This window comes from Xiphophorus hellerii, chromosome 15 (genome assembly GCF_003331165.1).
Source record: "Xiphophorus hellerii strain 12219 chromosome 15, Xiphophorus_hellerii-4.1, whole genome shotgun sequence".
NCBI lineage: Eukaryota > Metazoa > Chordata > Actinopteri > Cyprinodontiformes > Poeciliidae > Xiphophorus > Xiphophorus hellerii.
The window spans coordinates 25,964,409-25,984,134 of NC_045686.1; the positions used below are offsets into that span (position 1 = coordinate 25,964,409).

The window sequence follows — 19,726 nt, forward strand, 5'->3', positions numbered from 1 at the left end:
TTAGAACCATCATCATTATTCAACAATCAACAATCCACCGCGTCTACCTCACCATTCAACAACTGCAAATCTTGACAGTTTCTGCCTAATGTTTCACTCATATTTTGCTTCAAGTACAGAACTCCAAACTTCATGTGGCCTTCAGATTTGTACAGTAAATCTCAAGGCCAGAGAGCTTCATGGATAGGCCTGTCACAATAAACAATAAATCAATTAATCGCATGATAAATGAAAATTATCGACCTCACTTTAACATATCAGCTTTAATGTTTCTTCCTGCCTTTTTCACTTTCTATTGATGACACTGAATGAAAAAAGGCTCAAGTCTGGTGCTCTCCACTGACTCCCCCTTCCTCATTTCCTTAGCGTAAGGGAGGAGTGAACTATTGCATCAGGTAGTCGAATATGCCGATTTTCTCTGTCAAAATCTAATCATTATTGAAGGGCAATATAGTATACAGACTTAACAATCTTTATTCTTTTGGTTGAATGTAGTTTTTATTTCCCCTTTGGTTTTATGTTGTGCTTAGTTTTTATTCAAGTGCATTTTTTGTTAACGGAGACTGATAGTCCATTATTTTTGGTTTTGTTTACTCATTGTTTACTCAACAGAAACAAAGCAAAAGTTAGAATGATACACTGCATGAACATCAGCATTCGATTAAGTGTTTGTTTCACCCTTGTTAACTTGCACACATGCATTCATGTAGACATGGAGGCAGGCAGTGTTGTCATTTTGGAATAAAAATTCTGAATTTCTTAAACAGGTTTTTGCTGTTAACTGGCATGATTCTCTCTACAACCAGACAAAAAACACAAACAAGAAACATCTAATGAAGGCTTGCTTGTTCAGGGAATTTTCTATCTTCATCCTTCCATCTTCCCTTTTGAGAAAAACATGTTTCTCTTTACAACTTTAAATTGTTTGACCACTCATTCAGGATAGATGGCTCAAGACAAACTCAATATAGAAAGAGTCTGGTCTAATACCATGGTGCAAGAAAAATAAAAAAATTCCGAAAAATTAAAAACAAAGTAAACAGCCCTTATTTGTTGTGTATATCACCATCAACTGTTTAGGTTTGAGGCTAAACAATTGATGTTTGAGGCGTGCTATCATTCCATGTTCATGATGAGTCATGTCCTCATCAAAACATGTTTGAGACATCCATAAATCTTACTGGCAACCATTCGGTGGCGCAATCCTTCCTCATGCAATGCACCGCCCACCTACACAAAGTTGTGTCTCAAAGCTACAGTCCCCAGAGCACCCTACAGAGCACCTCTCCCACGTGTCTCTCCACCAAAATAACAGCAGCAGCAATCAATCATCTACACCAGTACAAAGTCAAAGAATAACCTTAAATATGTCTGTCAAACCATGGTCCTTTACATGCAGCTACAGGTCATAAGCCAACACGTTCTCACTCCCGACTCGTCATATATTGACGCTTGGGCAGGTTCCCTCAGCGTCACATATTGACGCGTCGGGTATCCCGTTCGCGTCAATATGTGACGAGAAGGGTTCTCCCATTGAATGCTGTACGGCTCCCTAAGCGTCCAAAACCGACGATCTAGGAACAAATAAGATGACGAGTCTGTTCTATTTTTGTAAAAGGCACACAATTCGTGCATAGCAGATGTATTTGTAGGTTTTTAACAATTTAGTTAATTTTACTTCAGTTTTAAAAGATCCTCCGGTTCTCTGAAGCCGCGATTTTATCTACATGTCTGTTTATTTCTTAACAGCAGACACGAATTACACCAGTTTCACTGATTTCATCGTAACTTCATGATTGTAAAGGACATAACATTCTAATTTTTACACAATAATAAAAAAAGAAAGGAATACGTATGTTATTTGGAGTTTATGAGGTTACAGATAATAGCGGCATGCACCTCCGAAGTCGTTTGCAGTCCATTAATAATAAAAAAAAGAATTTTAATAAAAATGTTTAAGAAGAGTGAGGGTGCATTTCCTTTTGTGATTACATGCCAGACGGTTCTGTAAACGTTTGATTAAAATAAAAATAAGGACAGATCCCACCCGTCCATAAATCTAAGAAGAAGAAGAAGAAGAAGAAGCTGACGTCATCGCATGCGACATTGGACCCCGGTGAGTACAAACCTGAATCTGTCAGAAATGGTTTTGTATTATAAAACAAAAGAAAATACTACAGAATGTGATTGCAGTTGTAGGACTTAATGGTAGTAGGACTGTGCCGCGAATGGTTGAAGACATTTGGACACGTTTGTAACATGTATTTTTTTAATTTTTGTTGCCGCTAGCTACATTAGCTAGCTACATTAGCTAGCTACATTAGCCTCTTGGAGCCCAGAGAGTTCAGCTGAACCTGCACTTAATACATTTAATTAGCCATGATAGAGTCACAGAATTGTTTGTTGTATAATTTGAGGGTTGCTATAACAACCCTAGGCTGTGATGATCCTAAAGGTTTTCTGAATACACTGATTGCAGCTAGGTCATGCATTTGAATTAAAAACGAACTTGGGTCATTACAGCCAAAGTTCTCTCCACCTGTCTACGTTGAAATAAATAACTTCCGAAATCTGAACATTTATTTTGTTTTTATGTCAACAGGTTCTTCTTTGAGATATTCATCGGACATACATTTCTGCTCATTCATAGCACCCACAAAAGGCACTTTTAAGAGCCACGTTTGTCAAATCTCTGCGTCATCTTTTTTGTCATATCTCTTCGTCATCTTTGTGTTCTTAATTTGTCTATTGTTCTTCACGTAATTTGTCAACAGTTCTGTTTGTTTGTTTGTTTTGTTTGTTTGTCCATCATAAGTCTTTGCATTCTATTTTGCTCTTTGTCAGTGTTTTTTAAGTATGACACGCCCCAAATTCAGGCCATGCGCACAGTGTCAAACGCCCAATCAGGCAAACAGAAAAAGTTGTGTCGCCTGCCACCAGAGTCTTTACACCAAAAAAAAAAGAAAAGAAAAGTTTCAGACATTCAATGATCAGTGGAGGGAAACAGTTTTAAAAAACAGAAATGTTTCCCGCATAATGGATTCTGCGGAAATTGCAGTAAGTAGAAAATTTTAGACTGAAAAAGTTCTGTTAATGAGCAAAATGATGAAAAACAACTGCTCTAATAGGATGGTGCGTTTTAGTAACGTGTAACATGTTCTTATCAATTGCAGGTTCGCAAACTTCATGCTTTAGGCTATAAGCCTATTTTATTTTTTGCTAAGGAAGATAAGTCTTCAAGCAAGTGGGTAGCAGATGTAATTACTCATTTGGAGCCCACTGCTACTACAAATAATTTTCTTGAGAAGATGCAAAGGGCTTATGAATTTCTCCTCCCTGAAGGTAATGCATGTACGGGTGTGAGAGTGTGTGTACTTCTGTAGTGCATTATATCAAGTCCACAGAAAGCGAGCAAGATATGTGTCTATAGATATTTATTTCTGTTTTCTGTAAAATTACGTCTTTCCTAGCCACGTCTGTACCAGTGCAGCCCCACACCTCCATGGAACAGCAGGTTTTTTCACCCAAAGAGCAGTGGGCTGATGAAAAAGCTGAGAACCTGGTCTATGAACCAACAGAGACCATAGCTGAGGAAGAGCCTGTGATTGTGCTTGATCTGGTTCCTGTTTCTCCTCCTATTGTTCCTTCTTCTCCGGCTTTCCAGAAGAAGAAAAGAGCCAGAAGCACCTCTCCACCTGCCTCTCCTCCTACTCTGCCATCTGTCTCTCCCATAGACCAGCCAAACCAACATTCATATGAATCGCCTGCTGCCCATGCCATCTCGTTAAGTCAGGGTGGCCTATTTGAAAATAAGAAGAGAAAGGGTAAGTTTTGTTTTCCTTAGTCCTGTGACTATTTCTTTTATATCCATCCATTTTCTTACACCAGGGGTCGGTAGGGCTGCTGGTGCCTATTTCCAGCAAGAGGCGGGGGTCACCCTGGACAGGTTGCCAGTCTGTCACAGGGCAACACAGAGACAGACAGGACACACAGCCATACACACAGACACTCACACCTAGAGAGAATTTAGAAAGACCAAAAAACCTGACAGTCATGTTTTTGGACTGTGGGAGGAAGCTGGAGAACCCAGAGAGAACCCACCTTGCACAGGGAGAACATGCAAACTCCGTGCAGAAAGACCCCGGGCCGGGAATTGAACCCAGAACCTTCTTGCTGCAAGGCAATAGCTCTACCAACTGTGCCACTGTGCATTTAACGTACATTTTTGTTATACTAACCTCAAATTCTGAAACAACAATAATGCTTGTCTTGGCCTTGTTTGTGAACCTTTGGACAAGTACACAGTATTTGTTTTAAGTTTAACTAACTGCCCTGAAAGCATACCCAAGCCTTTTGAAATTTGACACAAGTGAGCAGAGGGAAAAGACACGACTGGAGATGGAGATTAACAAAGATAGAGGCAAAGCTTATCCACTTTGTTGCTATCTTCGTACATTTTTTTCATACTCCTCTACAGACATTTTGTCAAAACAGCTAGTGATATGTGTAGCCACTCTTTTTTGTGTGTTTGAGACTCTTAAGTCAACATTGCTCTGCGGCCTTGCTGTAGCCCAGGGGTGTCAAACTCCAGTCCTCAAGGGCCGCTGTCCTGCAACTTTTAGATGTGCCTCTGCTGCACCACACCTGAATAGAATAATTAGGTCATTAGCAAGGCTCTGGAGAACTGATCTACACAAGGAGGAGGAAATGTAGCCATTTCATTCCAGTGTTTTGTACCTGTGGCACATCTAAAAACTGCAGGACTGCGGCCCTCGAGGACTGGAGTTTGACACCTGTGCTGTAGCCTGTCTGGCCTGAGCAAGCAGCATAGATTGCTTTGATTCCCCCTCGCTTCTAGAAAGACTTGCAGTATAACAGTTGTCTGTCCTGCAGAATACCTGTGGCAGTAATCATAGCAGAGCAGACCCATTCCAATTTAGTCAATATTACAAATAAATCACACATTTGTAAAGCAGAATGATGCTATCATCAATACTCACCACAACGCTCAATACTCCATACTCACTCACAACTCAACCACAACCACCGTGTGGGGCAGTGGGGCTGAGTGAGACGGTCATATACCAGAACGAGTCCTGAGTGACATGGTTATAGTATTATTTCATATTTTTGTGTTAATGACTTTCACTGTAACTATTAGGAAAACCCAACTACCGACTTAAGGAGTCAAGCACTAAAACAAAATTCTCACAGACACAGAAAACCTTGATAGACAGTTTATAAGCAACAAAAACTTGTTTTGGGTTTAGTTACACTTTAAGTATTAGTTTTTCCATTTCTGTGGCCACTCTAAAGTAGTTAAATATTAAAAATATTTAACTACTAATAATATAATATCAACCTCTGACCTAATTTGAGAAAATGTGTAAATCCATGTAAAGAAGAGTAAAGTTTAGAAGGTTTATAAAATATGAGTCACCATACTAGTTTTCATTTTTCAGTGTACACTCTGACTTTAATTCTTATTTTGTTTTTATAATTTTTTTTTTCTTTTCTTCTCATTAAGGTTGCCGGAAATGTAGCAGACAAAAGGTGTTCCTGTTTGACTCAATCACTGGGCATAGGACTAATGCGGTAAGACTTGAAGTGTTACTAATGTACCCTCTCAAAGTTTATCTCCACCCCAGTCAAACATGCCAAGATACACTGAGAGACATTGCCTGTGTGGAGATGAATAGATGGGGAGAGGGGTGATAAGTGGGACTGTGGTATGCAAAAATGAGCACAGTTGTTTACTTATAAACCTTGTGGTTACATTTACTGACATTCCAGACTCCTTTTCTTTCTTTCTATTTGTCTATTGTTTTCTAAGGACAAAGAAGGGCATTACAATAGGAATCAGTAGTACTTATACCACATAAGTCACAACATCTCTGATATTGCAGAACGAAACAAATTCACACAAAAAAGTCAGTATTTGCACAGAAACATAGAAGCATAGAGATAGAACTCCAAATAACGAAATTAGGCCTTTTATCATAAAAGAAATGCTGATTTGGGAGTTATTTCGTCTTTCTAAAGGAAACCCATGACCACTTATCATCCTTCAATAACATGTAAAAACCGCTTCCACACTTAAGTATTTTAGAAACAATTTATGGATATGTTGTGTGATGATTGCTTTAATTAATGCATTTCTCTTGTTTTATGTGGTGTCTAGGGCAAAGAGGAAGTAAAAATTCATTGGTTGCCCTGCTCTGCTTGGTGAGAAGTGTTTCTTTGCACTTATTAGAAATATTATTTTGCTATTTCAGGGGGAAGTATAATGGAAAATCAACTTTTGGAGCTGTATATCATGTTATAATGTCATCAAGCTTTCTGTGGCCTTTTGCCACAAAAGCTTTTCCTTGGCTTTTCAGTCTCTAGCTGAGATAGTGCCCTACAAAGCATACATCCCACATGCAACCCCTCAAAACTAGTGGCAACAACAATTAGCAAACACCTGGTGGAACAGCCCCTCTGCTGAGCTCATGTGAGGGATCTTCTCAGTCCAACTCTACTAAGAATGGCTGTAAACTGCTTGGAGGAGTGATGTTGTGATGACATCCTGAAGGCAGAGTGTCAGAAGAGCAGGTGCTTCTTAAAGAAACAATGACCCATTTTCAAAGGGGTTTATTTGTATCTCCAATAGCCATTGCCTTAAACATGGCTATTCTTCCTGGGATCCATAATTTAAAGTGTGCAAATGGCAAAGTGACATTTCTTTTAAGTCATTTTTGATAGAATACCTATCAAACATGTTGCCTTCATTTTTTATAATAACTGAAGGTAACAGACTTACTTTATTATATTATGAAAAGGCACTATGGTCCTATAAATTATTTAATACTGTGCCTTTTATAATTCATACAAGCTGGAAATTAAATCTGAAACGGTCACTTTCTTTGTGTTTTATTTTTTTTAGACTTTTCTAAAAAAAACTAAAGCACTATGAGAGATTTTTCTTGTTTGTGTAATGGTAAAAAATGACTGTGCAGTCAGTTTGTCATTGGATACTTAATGATAATTCAAGATAATATTGTATCTTTGGGACACAACAAGATGTACGTACTAGCTGTTAATTGGGGGGGATTTAGGCAGGGAAAAGTCTTTGGCTACACAACCTCTCTTTTAGAAAGAGAAAATTGTCAACTTTACTGCACAAAAAATCCACCACTTGATTTTATTGTTGTTGATCTTTTCTAGTGGGAAAATCTGGGATGACACCTGGGAACCTGCAAGTGAATTCACACATGTTGCTGTCCCCCAAGAGCTTCTTCCTTCAGACAGCAAACAAGTCCTTCCATGATGTTGCTCTTTCTTTTTTTGTGTTACAAAGTTGTAATTTCCATTTTTCTATAACTGCAGTTTGACTATATTAAAAGGTTTTCTGTGTAATATTGTTTTCGGCTTATTTTGGGCTGTTTATTGACACGTCTTTGTCATGTTCTGTAAAAGACTGAGTGATGCTGGTTGAGTCACTGCATGAACAAGTTATTTTGCCTGTATTGAGGCTTCAAATTTTGAACAGGATTGTTTGTACATTTTGGCTTGTAATAGTTGACCTAATGTCTTAAATCCTTTAAACATTTGTTTTTGAGTGTTTTGAAGGTTGATGTGGATGTACAAAGTATAGTCTATTAAAATAGAAAAAAAATGTATAAATATAACTTAATTTAAATATAACTAATTGGAAGTTGTTTCATGCCAAGAAGCATGAAAATTTCAACAATTCAACATCACCTTTTTTGTGTCATGTATTTTGTCAATCGAGATTGTATTTGTGAAATGCTATAATAAAATTGCTTTCAAATGCAGTACAATTACTTTTTAACACAGCAACTTTAAGTGAAGTTACTGATGAAGAACATGATAAAATACATTTTAATGTCCAGATCAACTGACTATATAACACCAACACATTTTAATAAAATTATGTCACAAATGCCATGCACATGTTGAAGAACACACATACAAATATATATATATATATATAAACTAAACCTGTAATTTATATATAAATCATTTATATCTATATCTTGATATATATATATTCCAGAACTGATCTGTCAATACCAAAGAAGTGCTTTTTTTAAGTACTGGATGTTGCTGGCTACATTTCCTTAGATGATCCAACGTGGAACAGTCTAAATAAAGCTGTTTAGACTGAAGTACCTTGACGAGAAACCTGTTTCAGACCTGATCTTCCATAATGTTTTATTATAAACCATACAAAATATTTCTGAAGCATCACAGCTCCGCATAGTTAGTTCTAGAATTCTTGTACGGCTGATCGGCAGGAATTTGAAATGGAATTCAGCCATTATACGGCAGACCGAGTAAAAGAAGAAAGGAACACATCGAGCTCCATCAACACATTGTACCTTACAGGATTATCTCGGGGGAGAGAGGGCACAAATGATGTTTGACAACCTTATTTGTCAGTTGTGAAATAAGGTCAAGTTAGTGGTCAACGAAACACTCTGAAATGTTCCCTCAAAATGTAGTTAAAATATGCGTATGTTACAGAAAGAGTCATAATGGGATTTATAAACATTTTTTAAGTTTGCCCTTCTCAGTGACTGACAAGCCGGCCGCCGTTAGAGGTTGGTCAAGTTTCCCCTGTGTATTGTCTTGAAGGCATGACGCCAGGTTAAACTGTACAACTGATTGGTTTCCTCCACACTTGCAGAAGTGTGTGAAGCTATGTTATGTTGCTTATGTGTTTCATAGATAGAGGATTAGCCAGCTGACTTTGAGGAAGGAAAGAAATTAAAGCATAGATGTGGGTAAGACAGTAACAAGTGCAGTGCGCTGGACAATAAATGCGCACGCAGCTCCACCGTTATGCTCAAACTAATCACACATCAAATGACAAACGCCAAATAAATAAATAGTTGCACTACTTACGCTAACTGTAGTCTAAAAATCTAAACCAGTAAAAACTTCATTGAGATAATATGTCGGGTCCCCCCGGCCCCCGACCAAGGACAGAGTGCAGTTCACTGGTTTCTTATCCAGACTGTCGTAATGCGCACCTGAGCACTTGGTGCGTTGACATTTTCCACTTAATGAACAGAGAACAATTGCGGAGCTCACCATCAATCAGTATAAGAAAAATATTTGTCAGACTATAATTTGTGATCGGGACGCTGGAGCAGGCGCTTTGTAGCGTCTAGCGCAGTTGATGCGCTTCTGCGAGAATTTTCTCCTGCAGAGAGGAGTGTGTGCGGCATCAGGTCTTACCGACTTCTGATTACTTCATTTGGTGAAATGTTACCCGATTTAAAAAACGTTCTCACTGTACAGAAAAAGATAAATGTTCAGCTTGATGACTACAGCATGGAAAGAAAATGCACTTGTGAGCAGGTACAGTTTCTGTTATGTGTGGAGAACCTTAAATCCTCTTTTTACCAGATCACACAGATAAGTTTGTAAAAATTATGAGGTAGTAAGAGTCTATGCTGGCCCTGGAAACCTTGTAGCCGAGAGACATAGTTAAAACCCAATTAAATAAAGTTAGACAGTTTGGGGGAGGAATAATAATAAAGAAAACACAAATACAACTAAATGCACCTAAGTGTTCCCCAACAAAAACACTCACACACAAAAAGCCCTGATTAATACAGCAAAGGAAAGAAAAACTCCCCTTCCACTAGTCTCCTCAATCTAAATAAAACAGCTTGGACCCAGGGACAGCCTAGGTCCTCTTTGTTGTTTTAAAACCATTCTAACCCCAACCCTAACCCTTACCCTAACCCTAACCCTCGCCCTGAGCACGGAAAACACTGACAACTCCAATTTTACTTCACCCAGGACCACCTCCACAACACTCAGGACACTCCAAAACACAATCTGGTAAGGTTCCCCAAAGTACCACCAACCACAACACTTAGTGCAATTTTCACCATTTTCACACATCCACCAACCCTGTCATATCACACATCCCCGCACTCAGGGCTACGCCCTGAGCACGGAGAACCAACTCCCAGCTCGATCCGACGCTCCTAGCCAGAGCTCAAAATCAATGAGAGTCTATGGCAGCTATAGGAAGGGGAGGGGCCAGGGCCACCAAACTTGGAGGGAAGGTGGGTGGGGGCAAGGGGTGTATACACACCAACTTTCATCAGCTTGCCACTTATACTTTGGAAGTTATTGAGCTTGTCCGAACTTGACCGATGAATGGGAGTCAATGGCAGCTATGTCTTAGGAAGGGGCCACAGCAACCAAACTTGCACGGTACGTGGGTCCCCTCAGACGGTCTCTCGAGGCCAAGTATGGGCCCCATACCTCAAATACCTTTTGAGTTATCGAGCTTGTCCGGACGCGTTTTCTGGTTTTCATCCTATATCCCTAACCCTAACCCTACTTCTACCCTACCTCTGTACAAATCTGGGAGTATAATGGAGGCTTCCGCATCTGATATAAATCTATTTATATTTTCACATGGCCTTATGTACAGTTTTATACATTTCTTTGCATATATGTCTTTATAGTAATCTATGTAATATATATGAAAAGATGAATATATATTAAATATATAAAAATACATATCACACATATTTGAGGAGTGATGTCCGAGTTATCAGTGATTGTCCATGATTGGAAGGACAAATAATAGACCATTTCCATGACTTCAGGTTCAAAATAGGTGACTAGATTCTGTTACAGAAATTAATCCTGTTAGTTCTATGTATGCAATTATAATTAATTTTCAAATGTCCTTAAGGGGTACCTAAAAGCTGAAAAACGTATTTCTTAAAACCACTTTTTGTTATGTTTGTCCAAAATTTTAATGTGCTTCATTACTGGCTTTTTATCAACTAGTGGATTCAGAACATATCCTACTTAGTAAAGTGTCCACTAAGCTAGATGCTTTTTAGTTTATAAAGTCATGCTTGATGAATTTCTTGTATAAATGTATGTAATTAAAATCAGAACCATGAGTACTGCATTAAAATATCACATTGATATGTACTGAAACTTTGCAACTCATTTCTTTTTAATACAGAAATTGACAGAAAAATTGAACAGAATTCAAGTGACCACAGACAACGAAGTGTTCCACCACTATACACTGTGTGTTTATTGAATTAAAAAATAAGTCAGAGCTGCACATGTTAATAAAAAAAGAAAATAAAAGTATAATATCCAAAAAGATGTCTTGGTTAGTGCAGAATCACTGCGACTGCTTAATGTAGTGTTGTAGCCATTTTTAAACTGCTAAACATAAGCACAACTGCTATTACTCCATTTGAAGTAAAAGTAGTAACTAAAATTATTAACTACAGTAAAATTACTCTTACTATTATCTGGAAATACAGTAGATATGGAGAAACATAATGAAAAAGAAACAAAATGAATGACATGCCTGCGCAAGTAATCACAGCCCTAGTAAGACCCTTTTAGAAAGTAAAAAGGCACAAACATATTAACTATTTTAAAAAAAAGAATCACCGAAATAAAACACTGCCAATTTGGAAACATGAAAGCACAAAAACAAATTTAAACAGAATTGTGTCTCTTTGTGACTTATGAGCAAACATACTTTACTTGTGACATATTGGTCAATCCAGAAGGAGCCGAATACTGTCACGCTAGTGTAGATCTTTGTCAGCAGTATATGCACAAATGATTAAAGACTATTATCAGAAGCTTCCGAGTCACTACCAAAGTCGTCATCAGAAGTATTGTCAAAACTAACACTTTCTGCTCCTGACAAAGTCTGTAGATAATGTTCTCTTGCCTGCAGTTTCATTTGTTTTAAGTGCTGTAGCTCTCTGAGGATGATGCTCTGGAGGCCTCTTAGAGCTTCATCAGTTAGGGAACAGGACGAACCTTTAAAATTGAACATAAGTAAAAATAACAATTAATAGAAAATTTAGATGTTTTAACTCTTGATAGGTTTATACATTACTTAAAAACATACTTTTAAATTTGCCGCTCGATAACAGGCGGGGAAGCTCCTTTAGAGCATCTTCATAGGATGACAGAGATTTCCAATGACGGTCCATCTCTCCTACGAGGATCCTCTTTTCCTCTTCCAGTCTCTTTACTGTCATAATGCCATCGAATGCCCTCCTTTTTGTGGCAAGACTGACAGAGTCTGAAATGCATTTAGGAAAAAGACAAATTAACTCAGTTTGAATTTGTAATAAAGTTTAGGTCAACACCTGGAGTATCTAGCCACATTATCTGTCAGGTATGATGACAGTATAAAATGTATTAGTGTATGTTTATTTACCACTGTCTGATTGCTGCCATGGCAATGTTGTGTCACCGGACAGGATCTCTTCTAAAGATAGTGCTTCTGTGCCTGTAACAGTCTTGTAGTTTTCTAAAGCCAATGCTAAGATGTTTTTCTCCTGTCTTATTTTGCGACGAGCCTTGGCACGAGCTTTGTTTCCGTCTATGTCTTTATAAAGACGCTGAGATCGCCTTTTGATGCTCGCAGCCAGAACCTCAATTCTGCCTGCCAAGGAGCCCGGATCAGTTGTGCTAGATGTTGCTGATGATGATAAATAAGGGAAATGCAGTTAACATAGAAGTACTTTTGGAACTTCCTCTAATTTTTGAACTCTAATAGCTCACCTTCTGCCCACTCCTTAATATCATGGACCCAGTCATCAAGTTGACTGTCAGTCACCAAAAGCTCAATTTTTAAGGACTCCAAGTTCTGATGTTGTTTTTGAAGAGCTTTTGTGGCCTGCATTGTCAATTTCAAAGAAATAAAAAAAAATCAGATCACAGCATGTATAGGAATTAACAAACATCAACAGTTTCACTACCTTCTGATATCGACGGGTTAGTGAGGTGGCCAAGTTGTCAAGTTTTTGCTGATTCCAGCGCATGGCCATAAGAGTCAGCATGTCTGTCCGTCCTGCAAACAGAAAGAGGCCCACAATAGTAGAGTTTTCCTTTATCGTAATTAGTTAAAATTTCAGGAAAGAAATCTTTGGTCTTCTCACCAGCTTTTGACATATGTTTTGTCGTAACAGCAATCCTTGAGAGAAATGCATTGCACTGCTCAACTTCTTCCCCTAGAGTCAAGCCAGCACCATCTTGATATGCTCCACTCCACTTAGCCTAAATAAAAGCATGCACGCACAAACAATATCAACTGAGTCAACGATGTTCATGCAGTTATGTTCTAGCAAGGTTATTCCATGTCTAGTCAGTTTTCCTTACCTCACATTTGAAGTCATGGGCTTTGGCATGGAACACGGAGAGGAATGGCTTCATTTGAAGCAGGTGCTGGAGCTCAGGACAGTTTTTCGATACTTTCTCAAGATATGGCCAGTACTTGCATGTTACATCCATGCAAAAAAATGTGATCCGTCTGTTGGCCAGCCTTTGCTGCAAGTACAAGGGGTATGCAAATATCTCACCCCTATACATGTTCAGGGCACAAAGTAGCACCCCATGTCTGCACACCGCTAGCTCCAATCCCTCCTCGTCCAGTTTGCTGCTGGATCTGTGAGAGGTCTCTCTGGCTGCTGACCATTGCCCACCACAGACACCTCTTCCAGAAGTCTAGAATGCATAAAATTAAGTCAGGCACGCCGTCATTACAGGCTAAAAGGTTACTGTCGTTATACATTTATAATCTGCAGTCTTACATGTTTGGTTGATTTGTGTATATAGTCCACAAATTGTCTTACGTCTTCATCCTTGGCTATGAACAGGTCCTGAAATAGGGCCTGTTCCTCCGATCTGGAAAAAAAAAAAAAAAAAAAAAAAGCACTTAATAGGTGTTATGGTCCACAGGTAGTGAACATCACTAACTTATACAAAGAATTGTTATATTGAACACATTTTACAATACCTTGCTGCATTCTTGAAACGGTAATGCTTGCGGTTTCCATCCACTGAAACTGCAAGCATATCCGGGGTACAAGCTTGACACTTGAAGGGATCCTTCCTTAACATTTTATCCAACTCATATCTTATAGCTTCCCACTCAAAAAAACTTTTCAGGAAGTTGTCAGCTGATATCTTTCCTGTCTGATTTAAAATGAGAGATATAAATATATAAATAATAATAAAAAAAAAACTAAAGAAAGGACATAGTTGTCCAAATCCCAGGTATCAGGATATGTGTTCTTCAAGTTTTAGGTGTGTCTCTGGCACAAAACATCTCATTCAATAAATTTTGATGTTACTACATATGATCTGAATGCTGAATGAATGAGGTGGTACCTCAGCCATTTGATTCAAGTGTGTTTAACCAGTTACATCAAAAGGTTGAAGAACATAACTACTCAAGAATTGAGTCAGACGGCCCTTATGGGATATGTACGTCAAAGTACTCACACGGCCAAAGCGGACGGTTCGTTGGTCTAACATTTTAAGAAATGCTTGACAGGAGAGACCTGGTGCTGCCATCTTCATTTCTTCAAATGTAAAAAGCACATCAGTTGCATATAGAGTGGAAAAGTGAAGGGTAGCTGGCCAGTAATCAGTTAAATTTAGATCATGTACTCCACATGTCCAACTAGCCTCACATCCCTCACACCTCAGCTCTGGCATGCTGAGATCATAACGACCTAAAACACCAAAAAAATGTAAAAGTTGTAATACTTAATTATTTTAGTGTCAGGTTGACATTGTGTCACAAACAATTCCTTGTAGTCAGCAAACAAACATACTTAATATTTAAATTTTGCTAACATTGGTTTTTATTATGTTTTGATTTTGATTCATGAAAAAAATAAAGTTATTCATACCATTGATTGTGACGACAGTGACAGCCTTTCCTGCTTTGATCCTCAAACACTCTGATGGACAATCACAAATTCTAACTGGGATCTCCACAGGTACGAATCGTGCTAAAGAGGTTGACATGTTTAAAATATGAATTCACCTAAACTGTATTAACACATTGTAACTAATATATGCAGAACCAGATGACCTAAAAACCAGAACATTCAAAATACAGTCAAAAGTTAACAGTAAGAAAAACACTCTGAGGAGTGTTTAAACAGTACAAATAAAAAGCTTAATTAATACCTTGAACTTACCATCATGGCAAAGAGTTGTATTTAAAACATAGGTAGTTGGAGGCAATGGCTGGAAGAACCCAGCTATGATGGTTTCTCTGTTGTGAAAGACATGTTTGGTGTGCATCATCACATCACATTTTTCACAAAAGAAGGGGTGTGGTAGGCAATCACGACACCGAAGTGCAGATGGATTATTTCCACAATGCTGGCATAAGTGTGCTGACACACTTTGCTGAGCTGCCATGGTGTTAACCAGACGGGGTCTTTCTGCTTTCCAACTCTCTGAAAAAAGGCTTTTTCTTCTGCTCCAGTTTGTGGAAGCCAGAGGAGCTTTTGGCACTACTGGTTGACCTGCAGCATCATTCAGTGAGCTCTGGAGTTCTTGTAGAAAAGACTCTTTTAAAAAATAAAAAAATGTTTTACATATTAGAAACGTATGGCACATAGAAGATGCTTAGAAGAAATACAATAAGATCTACTACAGACATACCAACAGTCTCTGGAGCAAAGGCAACTTCACAATGAATGTTAGAGGGTTGAGAGGGACAGCTGGTCTTCCGACGGTGGGGCGCTTTAAAAATAAAATAAACAAATATAAAAGTAAGGAGTATATCTAACATCTTACTTAAAGCAACATTTCAAAGTACAATTTCAATTTAATAACTGTATTACATTCCCATATCTTAAGATTAAAATTTGTAGTAGAAACCGGTTCCTACCGGTAACTAAAAAATTAAGAAAGTAATTTATACTGTCAGACAAATGGAGGAACAACACGTTTGTTTGTCACCTTTTGTAACAAGGTATGTCTCTAAATACATATACATCAACTGCTGGAAATACATTCACTCTGTTTCAACTGCATTCTACTGTATGTCAAAACAGAAAAAATCCTCACTTAAATAACTAACATGTTCTATGTTGTGGAGTAATTTCTATTCAGCATACTATTACCGTATAATTGAAAATAATTATGTGCTGGGGAAAGTTATCAATCCTCTAAGAAATAGTGATTTGTTTCAAAAAGCAGATAAATATCAACATTATAGATGTAAAAACAAACAGAATAAATTACTTGGTTAAAAAAATATATATTGCCAAAATATCAAGTAATGAATGCATTAATTTAGTGATATATGTGTCAAAAATGTGTCATATATGTATATATGTGTCATATCTACATACATGTTTTAAAAGAAGTACTTACTCTTACGTAATTGATTTCTTGTTGATCTAGGCCTCTTATATAGTATGTTTCCATCTTTGTCCCTTTTTCTCCACCTTACTGTGGGTTCAGGGATCTGCGTAGGTACTTGATCTTTATCTTTCTTCAGATCAACAATTAAGTCATCAAGTTTTTGAAGCTCAACATTTATTTTATGCTGATGTATCGCAGCATCCAGGACCATTAATGGATCGGGGATGTTTGAGACACTCATGGTGATGGACAAACAAACAAACAAACAAAACAAACAAACAGAACTGTTGACAAATTACGTGAAGAACAATAGACAAATTAAGAACACAAAGATGACGAAGAGATATGACAAAAAAGATGACGCAGAGATTTGACAAACGTGGCTCTTAAAAGTGCCTTTTGTGGGTGCTATGAATGAGCAGAAATGTATGTCCGATGAATATCTCAAAGAAGAACCTGTTGACATAAAAACAAAATAAATGTTCAGATTTCGGAAGTTATTTATTTCAACGTAGACAGGTGGAGAGAACTTTGGCTGTAATGACCCAAGTTCGTTTTTAATTCAAATGCATGACCTAGCTGCAATCAGTGTATTCAGAAAACCTTTAGGATCATCACAGCCTAGGGTTGTTATAGCAACCCTCAAATTATACAACAAACAATTCTGTGACTCTATCATGGCTAATTAAATGTATTAAGTGCAGGTTCAGCTGAACTCTCTGGGCTCCAAGAGGCTAATGTAGCTAGCTAATGTAGCTAGCTAATGTAGCTAGCGGCAACAAAAATTAAAAAAATACATGTTACAAACGTGTCCAAATGTCTTCAACCATTCGCGGCACAGTCCTACTACCATTAAGTCCTACAACTGCAATCACATTCTGTAGTATTTTCTTTTGTTTTATAATACAAAACCATTTCTGACAGATTCAGGTTTGTACTCACCGGGGTCCAATGTCGCATGCGATGACGTCAGCTTCTTCTTCTTCTTCTTCTTCTTAGATTTATGGACGGGTGGGATCTGTCCTTATTTTTATTTTAATCAAACGTTTACAGAACCGTCTGGCATGTAATCACAAAAGGAAATGCACCCTCACTCTTCTTAAACATTTTTATTAAAATTCTTTTTTTTATTATTAATGGACTGCAAACGACTTCGGAGGTGCATGCCGCTATTATCTGTAACCTCATAAACTCCAAATAACATACGTATTCCTTTCTTTTTTTATTATTGTGTAAAAATTAGAATGTTATGTCCTTTACAATCATGAAGTTACGATGAAATCAGTGAAACTGGTGTAATTCGTGTCTGCTGTTAAGAAATAAACAGACATGTAGATAAAATCGCGGCTTCAGAGAACCGGAGGATCTTTTAAAACTGAAGTAAAATTAACTAAATTGTTAAAAACCTACAAATACATCTGCTATGCACGAATTGTGTGCCTTTTACAAAAATAGAACAGACTCGTCATCTTATTTGTTCCTAGATCGTCGGTTTTGGACGCTTAGGGAGCCGTACAGCATTCAATGGGAGAACCCTTCTCGTCACATATTGACGCGAACGGGGTACCCGACGCGTCAATATGTGACGCTGAGGGAACCTGCCCAAGCGTCAATATATGACGAGTCGGGAGTGAGAACGTGTTGCATAAGCTCAGGTAGAAAATACTAGGCCTTGCCAATGATGGCTTTTCACAACTAAAACTGAAATAAAAACACTAAAAATGTAGGGGAAAAAATATCACAAAAATCAGGGACACTGAAATAAAGGCACATAAGGATTTCTAAAAACATTTTGATGGTGCTTGGAGCCACTTATGATGTTGTCTGGATTCCATCCCACAGCCATGTTGCATTTTATAAAGGAAATAGCCATCATTTATGTATTTGAGTTATGGTAATTCCATTTATTTTCTATGGTAATATAATGCTTTGGATGTTACTGTCTGTAACTGTTGGTATTTTACAATTTTTTAACGTAAATTTTATGGAATTTTATTACAGTGTAGTACTGGTAAGGCTGAGTTATAGTCTTGTTTTCTTCTCCATGGGCTGCCACCTTATTGTGGTAGAGGGGTTTGAGTGTCTCTCAGGAGCTATGCTGTCTGGGGCTTTATGCCCCTGGTAAGGTCATTCAAGGCAGACAGGTCCTAGGTTAGGAACCAGACAAAGTGCAGCCTGAAGACCCCTTATGACGAATAAATCCTTTGGAGTCAGGTGTTCCCTCACCCGGACATGGGTCACCAGGGGCCCCACTCTGGAGCCAGGCCTGGAGGTGGGGCATGTTGGCGAGCACCTGGTGGCTGGGCTTTCACCCTTGGAGCCCAGCAGGGCTCAGTCTGAAGAGGCGAGGTGCGTTCCCCTTCCCATTGGCTCACCACCTGTGGGAGGGGCCAAAGGGGTCAGGTACAGTGTGGGTGGTGGCCAAGGCGGGGACCCTGGCAATTTGATCCTTGGTCGCAGAAGCTGGCTCTTGGGACGTGGAATGTCACCTCTGGTAGGGAAGGAGCCTGAGCTACTGTGTGAGGTTGAGAGGTTTCAACTTGAAATAGTCGGCCTCACCTCAACACATGGCTCTGGTTCTGGAATCAGTTTCCTTGAGAGGGTTTGGACATACCCCCACTCTGGAGTTGCCCACAGTGAGTGGGCATCCTTGTTGCACCCCATCTTGGTGTCTGTACGTTAGGATTCACCCTGCTAAACGGAGAGGGTAGCCTTCCTCTGCTTACGAGCGGGGGGATGGGTTCTGACTGTTGTATGTGTTTACATACCAAACAACAGTTCAGATTACCTACCTTTTTTGGAGTCCTTGGAGGGGATACTGGAGACCTGGGGACTCCCTTGTTCTGCTGGCAATGACAATGAGACCTGGAGCACCCACTTCCACTGGCTGGGAAGAGTGGCCCCCCTGATCTAAACTCAAGTGGTGTTCTGTTGTTGGACTTCTGTGCTCGTTATGGATTGTCCATAGCAACCATGTTCAAGCATAAGGGTGTCCATATGTGCATTTGGCACCAGGATACAATAGGCCATAGTTTGATGATCGACTTTGTAGTTGTTTCACCAGATCTGCGGTCACATGTCTTGGACAGTTGGGTGAAGAGAGGTCCAGAGCTGTCCACTGACCACTACCTGGTGGTGAGTTGGCTCCGGTGGTGGGGGAGGATGCCGGTCAGACCTGGCAGGCCCAAACATATTGTGAGGGTCTGCTGGGAACGTTTGGAAGTCTCCTGTGAGACGAAGCTTTAACTCTTGCCTCCAGGAGAACTTTGAACATGTTCTGGGGGAGGTAAGGGACATTGAGTCTGAGTGGACCATGTTCCATGCCTCCATTGTTGAGTGAGCTTATTGGAGCTGTGACCGCAATGTTGTTGGGGCCTGACACGGCGGCAACCCCCAAACCTGTTGGTGGACATACTCAGTGAGGGATCCTGTTAAGCTGAAGAAGGAATCCTATCAGGCCCTTTTGACCTGTAGGACCCCGGAAGTAGCTGACGGGTATCGGCATTTAAGAGTCATGAGGCACATG

The 19,726-nt window shown here is 39.0% G+C and overlaps 3 protein-coding genes across 7 annotated transcripts in view; 2 read left to right on the top strand and 1 right to left on the bottom strand.

Moving 5' to 3' along the window:
- nt5dc1 (5'-nucleotidase domain containing 1) overlaps positions 1-19,726 on the top strand; it is a 131,673-nt gene that overhangs the window by 100,171 nt on the left and 11,776 nt on the right. The gene's annotated exons all lie outside the window — the stretch shown is intronic.
- LOC116734518 (uncharacterized) lies at positions 547-7,834 on the top strand. 3 transcript variants are annotated; one of them, XM_032585974.1, is made up of 7 exons: positions 547-2,116; positions 2,603-3,057; positions 3,174-3,342; positions 3,471-3,824; positions 5,528-5,595; positions 6,182-6,225; positions 7,207-7,834. In XM_032585974.1, the coding sequence occupies exons 2-7, from the start codon at positions 2,857-2,859 to the stop codon at positions 7,307-7,309; spliced, it is 939 nt and encodes a 312-aa protein (XP_032441865.1). In that variant the 5' UTR covers positions 547-2,116; positions 2,603-2,856; the 3' UTR covers positions 7,310-7,834. The 3 variants fall into 3 exon arrangements, with proteins under 3 accessions (XP_032441865.1, XP_032441864.1, XP_032441866.1); XM_032585973.1 differs by having other exon boundaries at positions 547-3,057; XM_032585975.1 differs by lacking the exons at positions 547-2,116; positions 2,603-3,057; positions 3,174-3,342 and having other exon boundaries at positions 3,366-3,824.
- LOC116734515 (uncharacterized) lies at positions 10,979-17,874 on the bottom strand. 3 transcript variants are annotated; one of them, XM_032585967.1, is made up of 15 exons: positions 17,143-17,874; positions 16,210-16,656; positions 15,493-15,573; positions 15,021-15,398; positions 14,727-14,828; positions 14,314-14,546; positions 13,826-14,004; positions 13,620-13,713; positions 13,189-13,533; positions 12,969-13,086; positions 12,789-12,880; positions 12,592-12,706; positions 12,245-12,508; positions 11,930-12,106; positions 10,979-11,838 (listed from the first exon to the last, which is right to left on the bottom strand). In XM_032585967.1, the coding sequence occupies exons 2-15, from the start codon at positions 16,439-16,441 to the stop codon at positions 11,636-11,638; spliced, it is 2,613 nt and encodes an 870-aa protein (XP_032441858.1). In that variant the 5' UTR covers positions 16,442-16,656; positions 17,143-17,874; the 3' UTR covers positions 10,979-11,635. The 3 variants fall into 3 exon arrangements, with proteins under 3 accessions (XP_032441858.1, XP_032441861.1, XP_032441859.1); XM_032585970.1 differs by having other exon boundaries at positions 14,727-14,911; positions 16,210-17,874; XM_032585968.1 differs by lacking the exon at positions 14,727-14,828 and having other exon boundaries at positions 16,210-17,874.

Excerpts from the sequence above, each read along its gene's own strand:
- LOC116734518 (XM_032585973.1), top strand. The coding sequence starts at position 2,857 with ATGACACGCCCCAAATTCAGGCCATGCGCACAGTGTCAAACGCCCAAT. Across the intron at positions 3,343-3,470 it reads TGAATTTCTCCTCCCTGAAG|CCACGTCTGTACCAGTGCAG; the intron begins GTAATGCATGTA and ends CGTCTTTCCTAG. Across the intron at positions 5,596-6,181 it reads CTGGGCATAGGACTAATGCG|GGCAAAGAGGAAGTAAAAAT; the intron begins GTAAGACTTGAA and ends TGTGGTGTCTAG.
- LOC116734515 (XM_032585967.1), bottom strand. The coding sequence starts at position 16,441 with ATGAGTGTCTCAAACATCCCCGATCCATTAATGGTCCTGGATGCTGCG. Across the intron at positions 12,881-12,968 it reads AAAACATATGTCAAAAGCTG|GACGGACAGACATGCTGACT; the intron begins GTGAGAAGACCA and ends TTCTGTTTGCAG. Across the intron at positions 12,509-12,591 it reads TATTAAGGAGTGGGCAGAAG|CAACATCTAGCACAACTGAT; the intron begins GTGAGCTATTAG and ends TATCATCATCAG.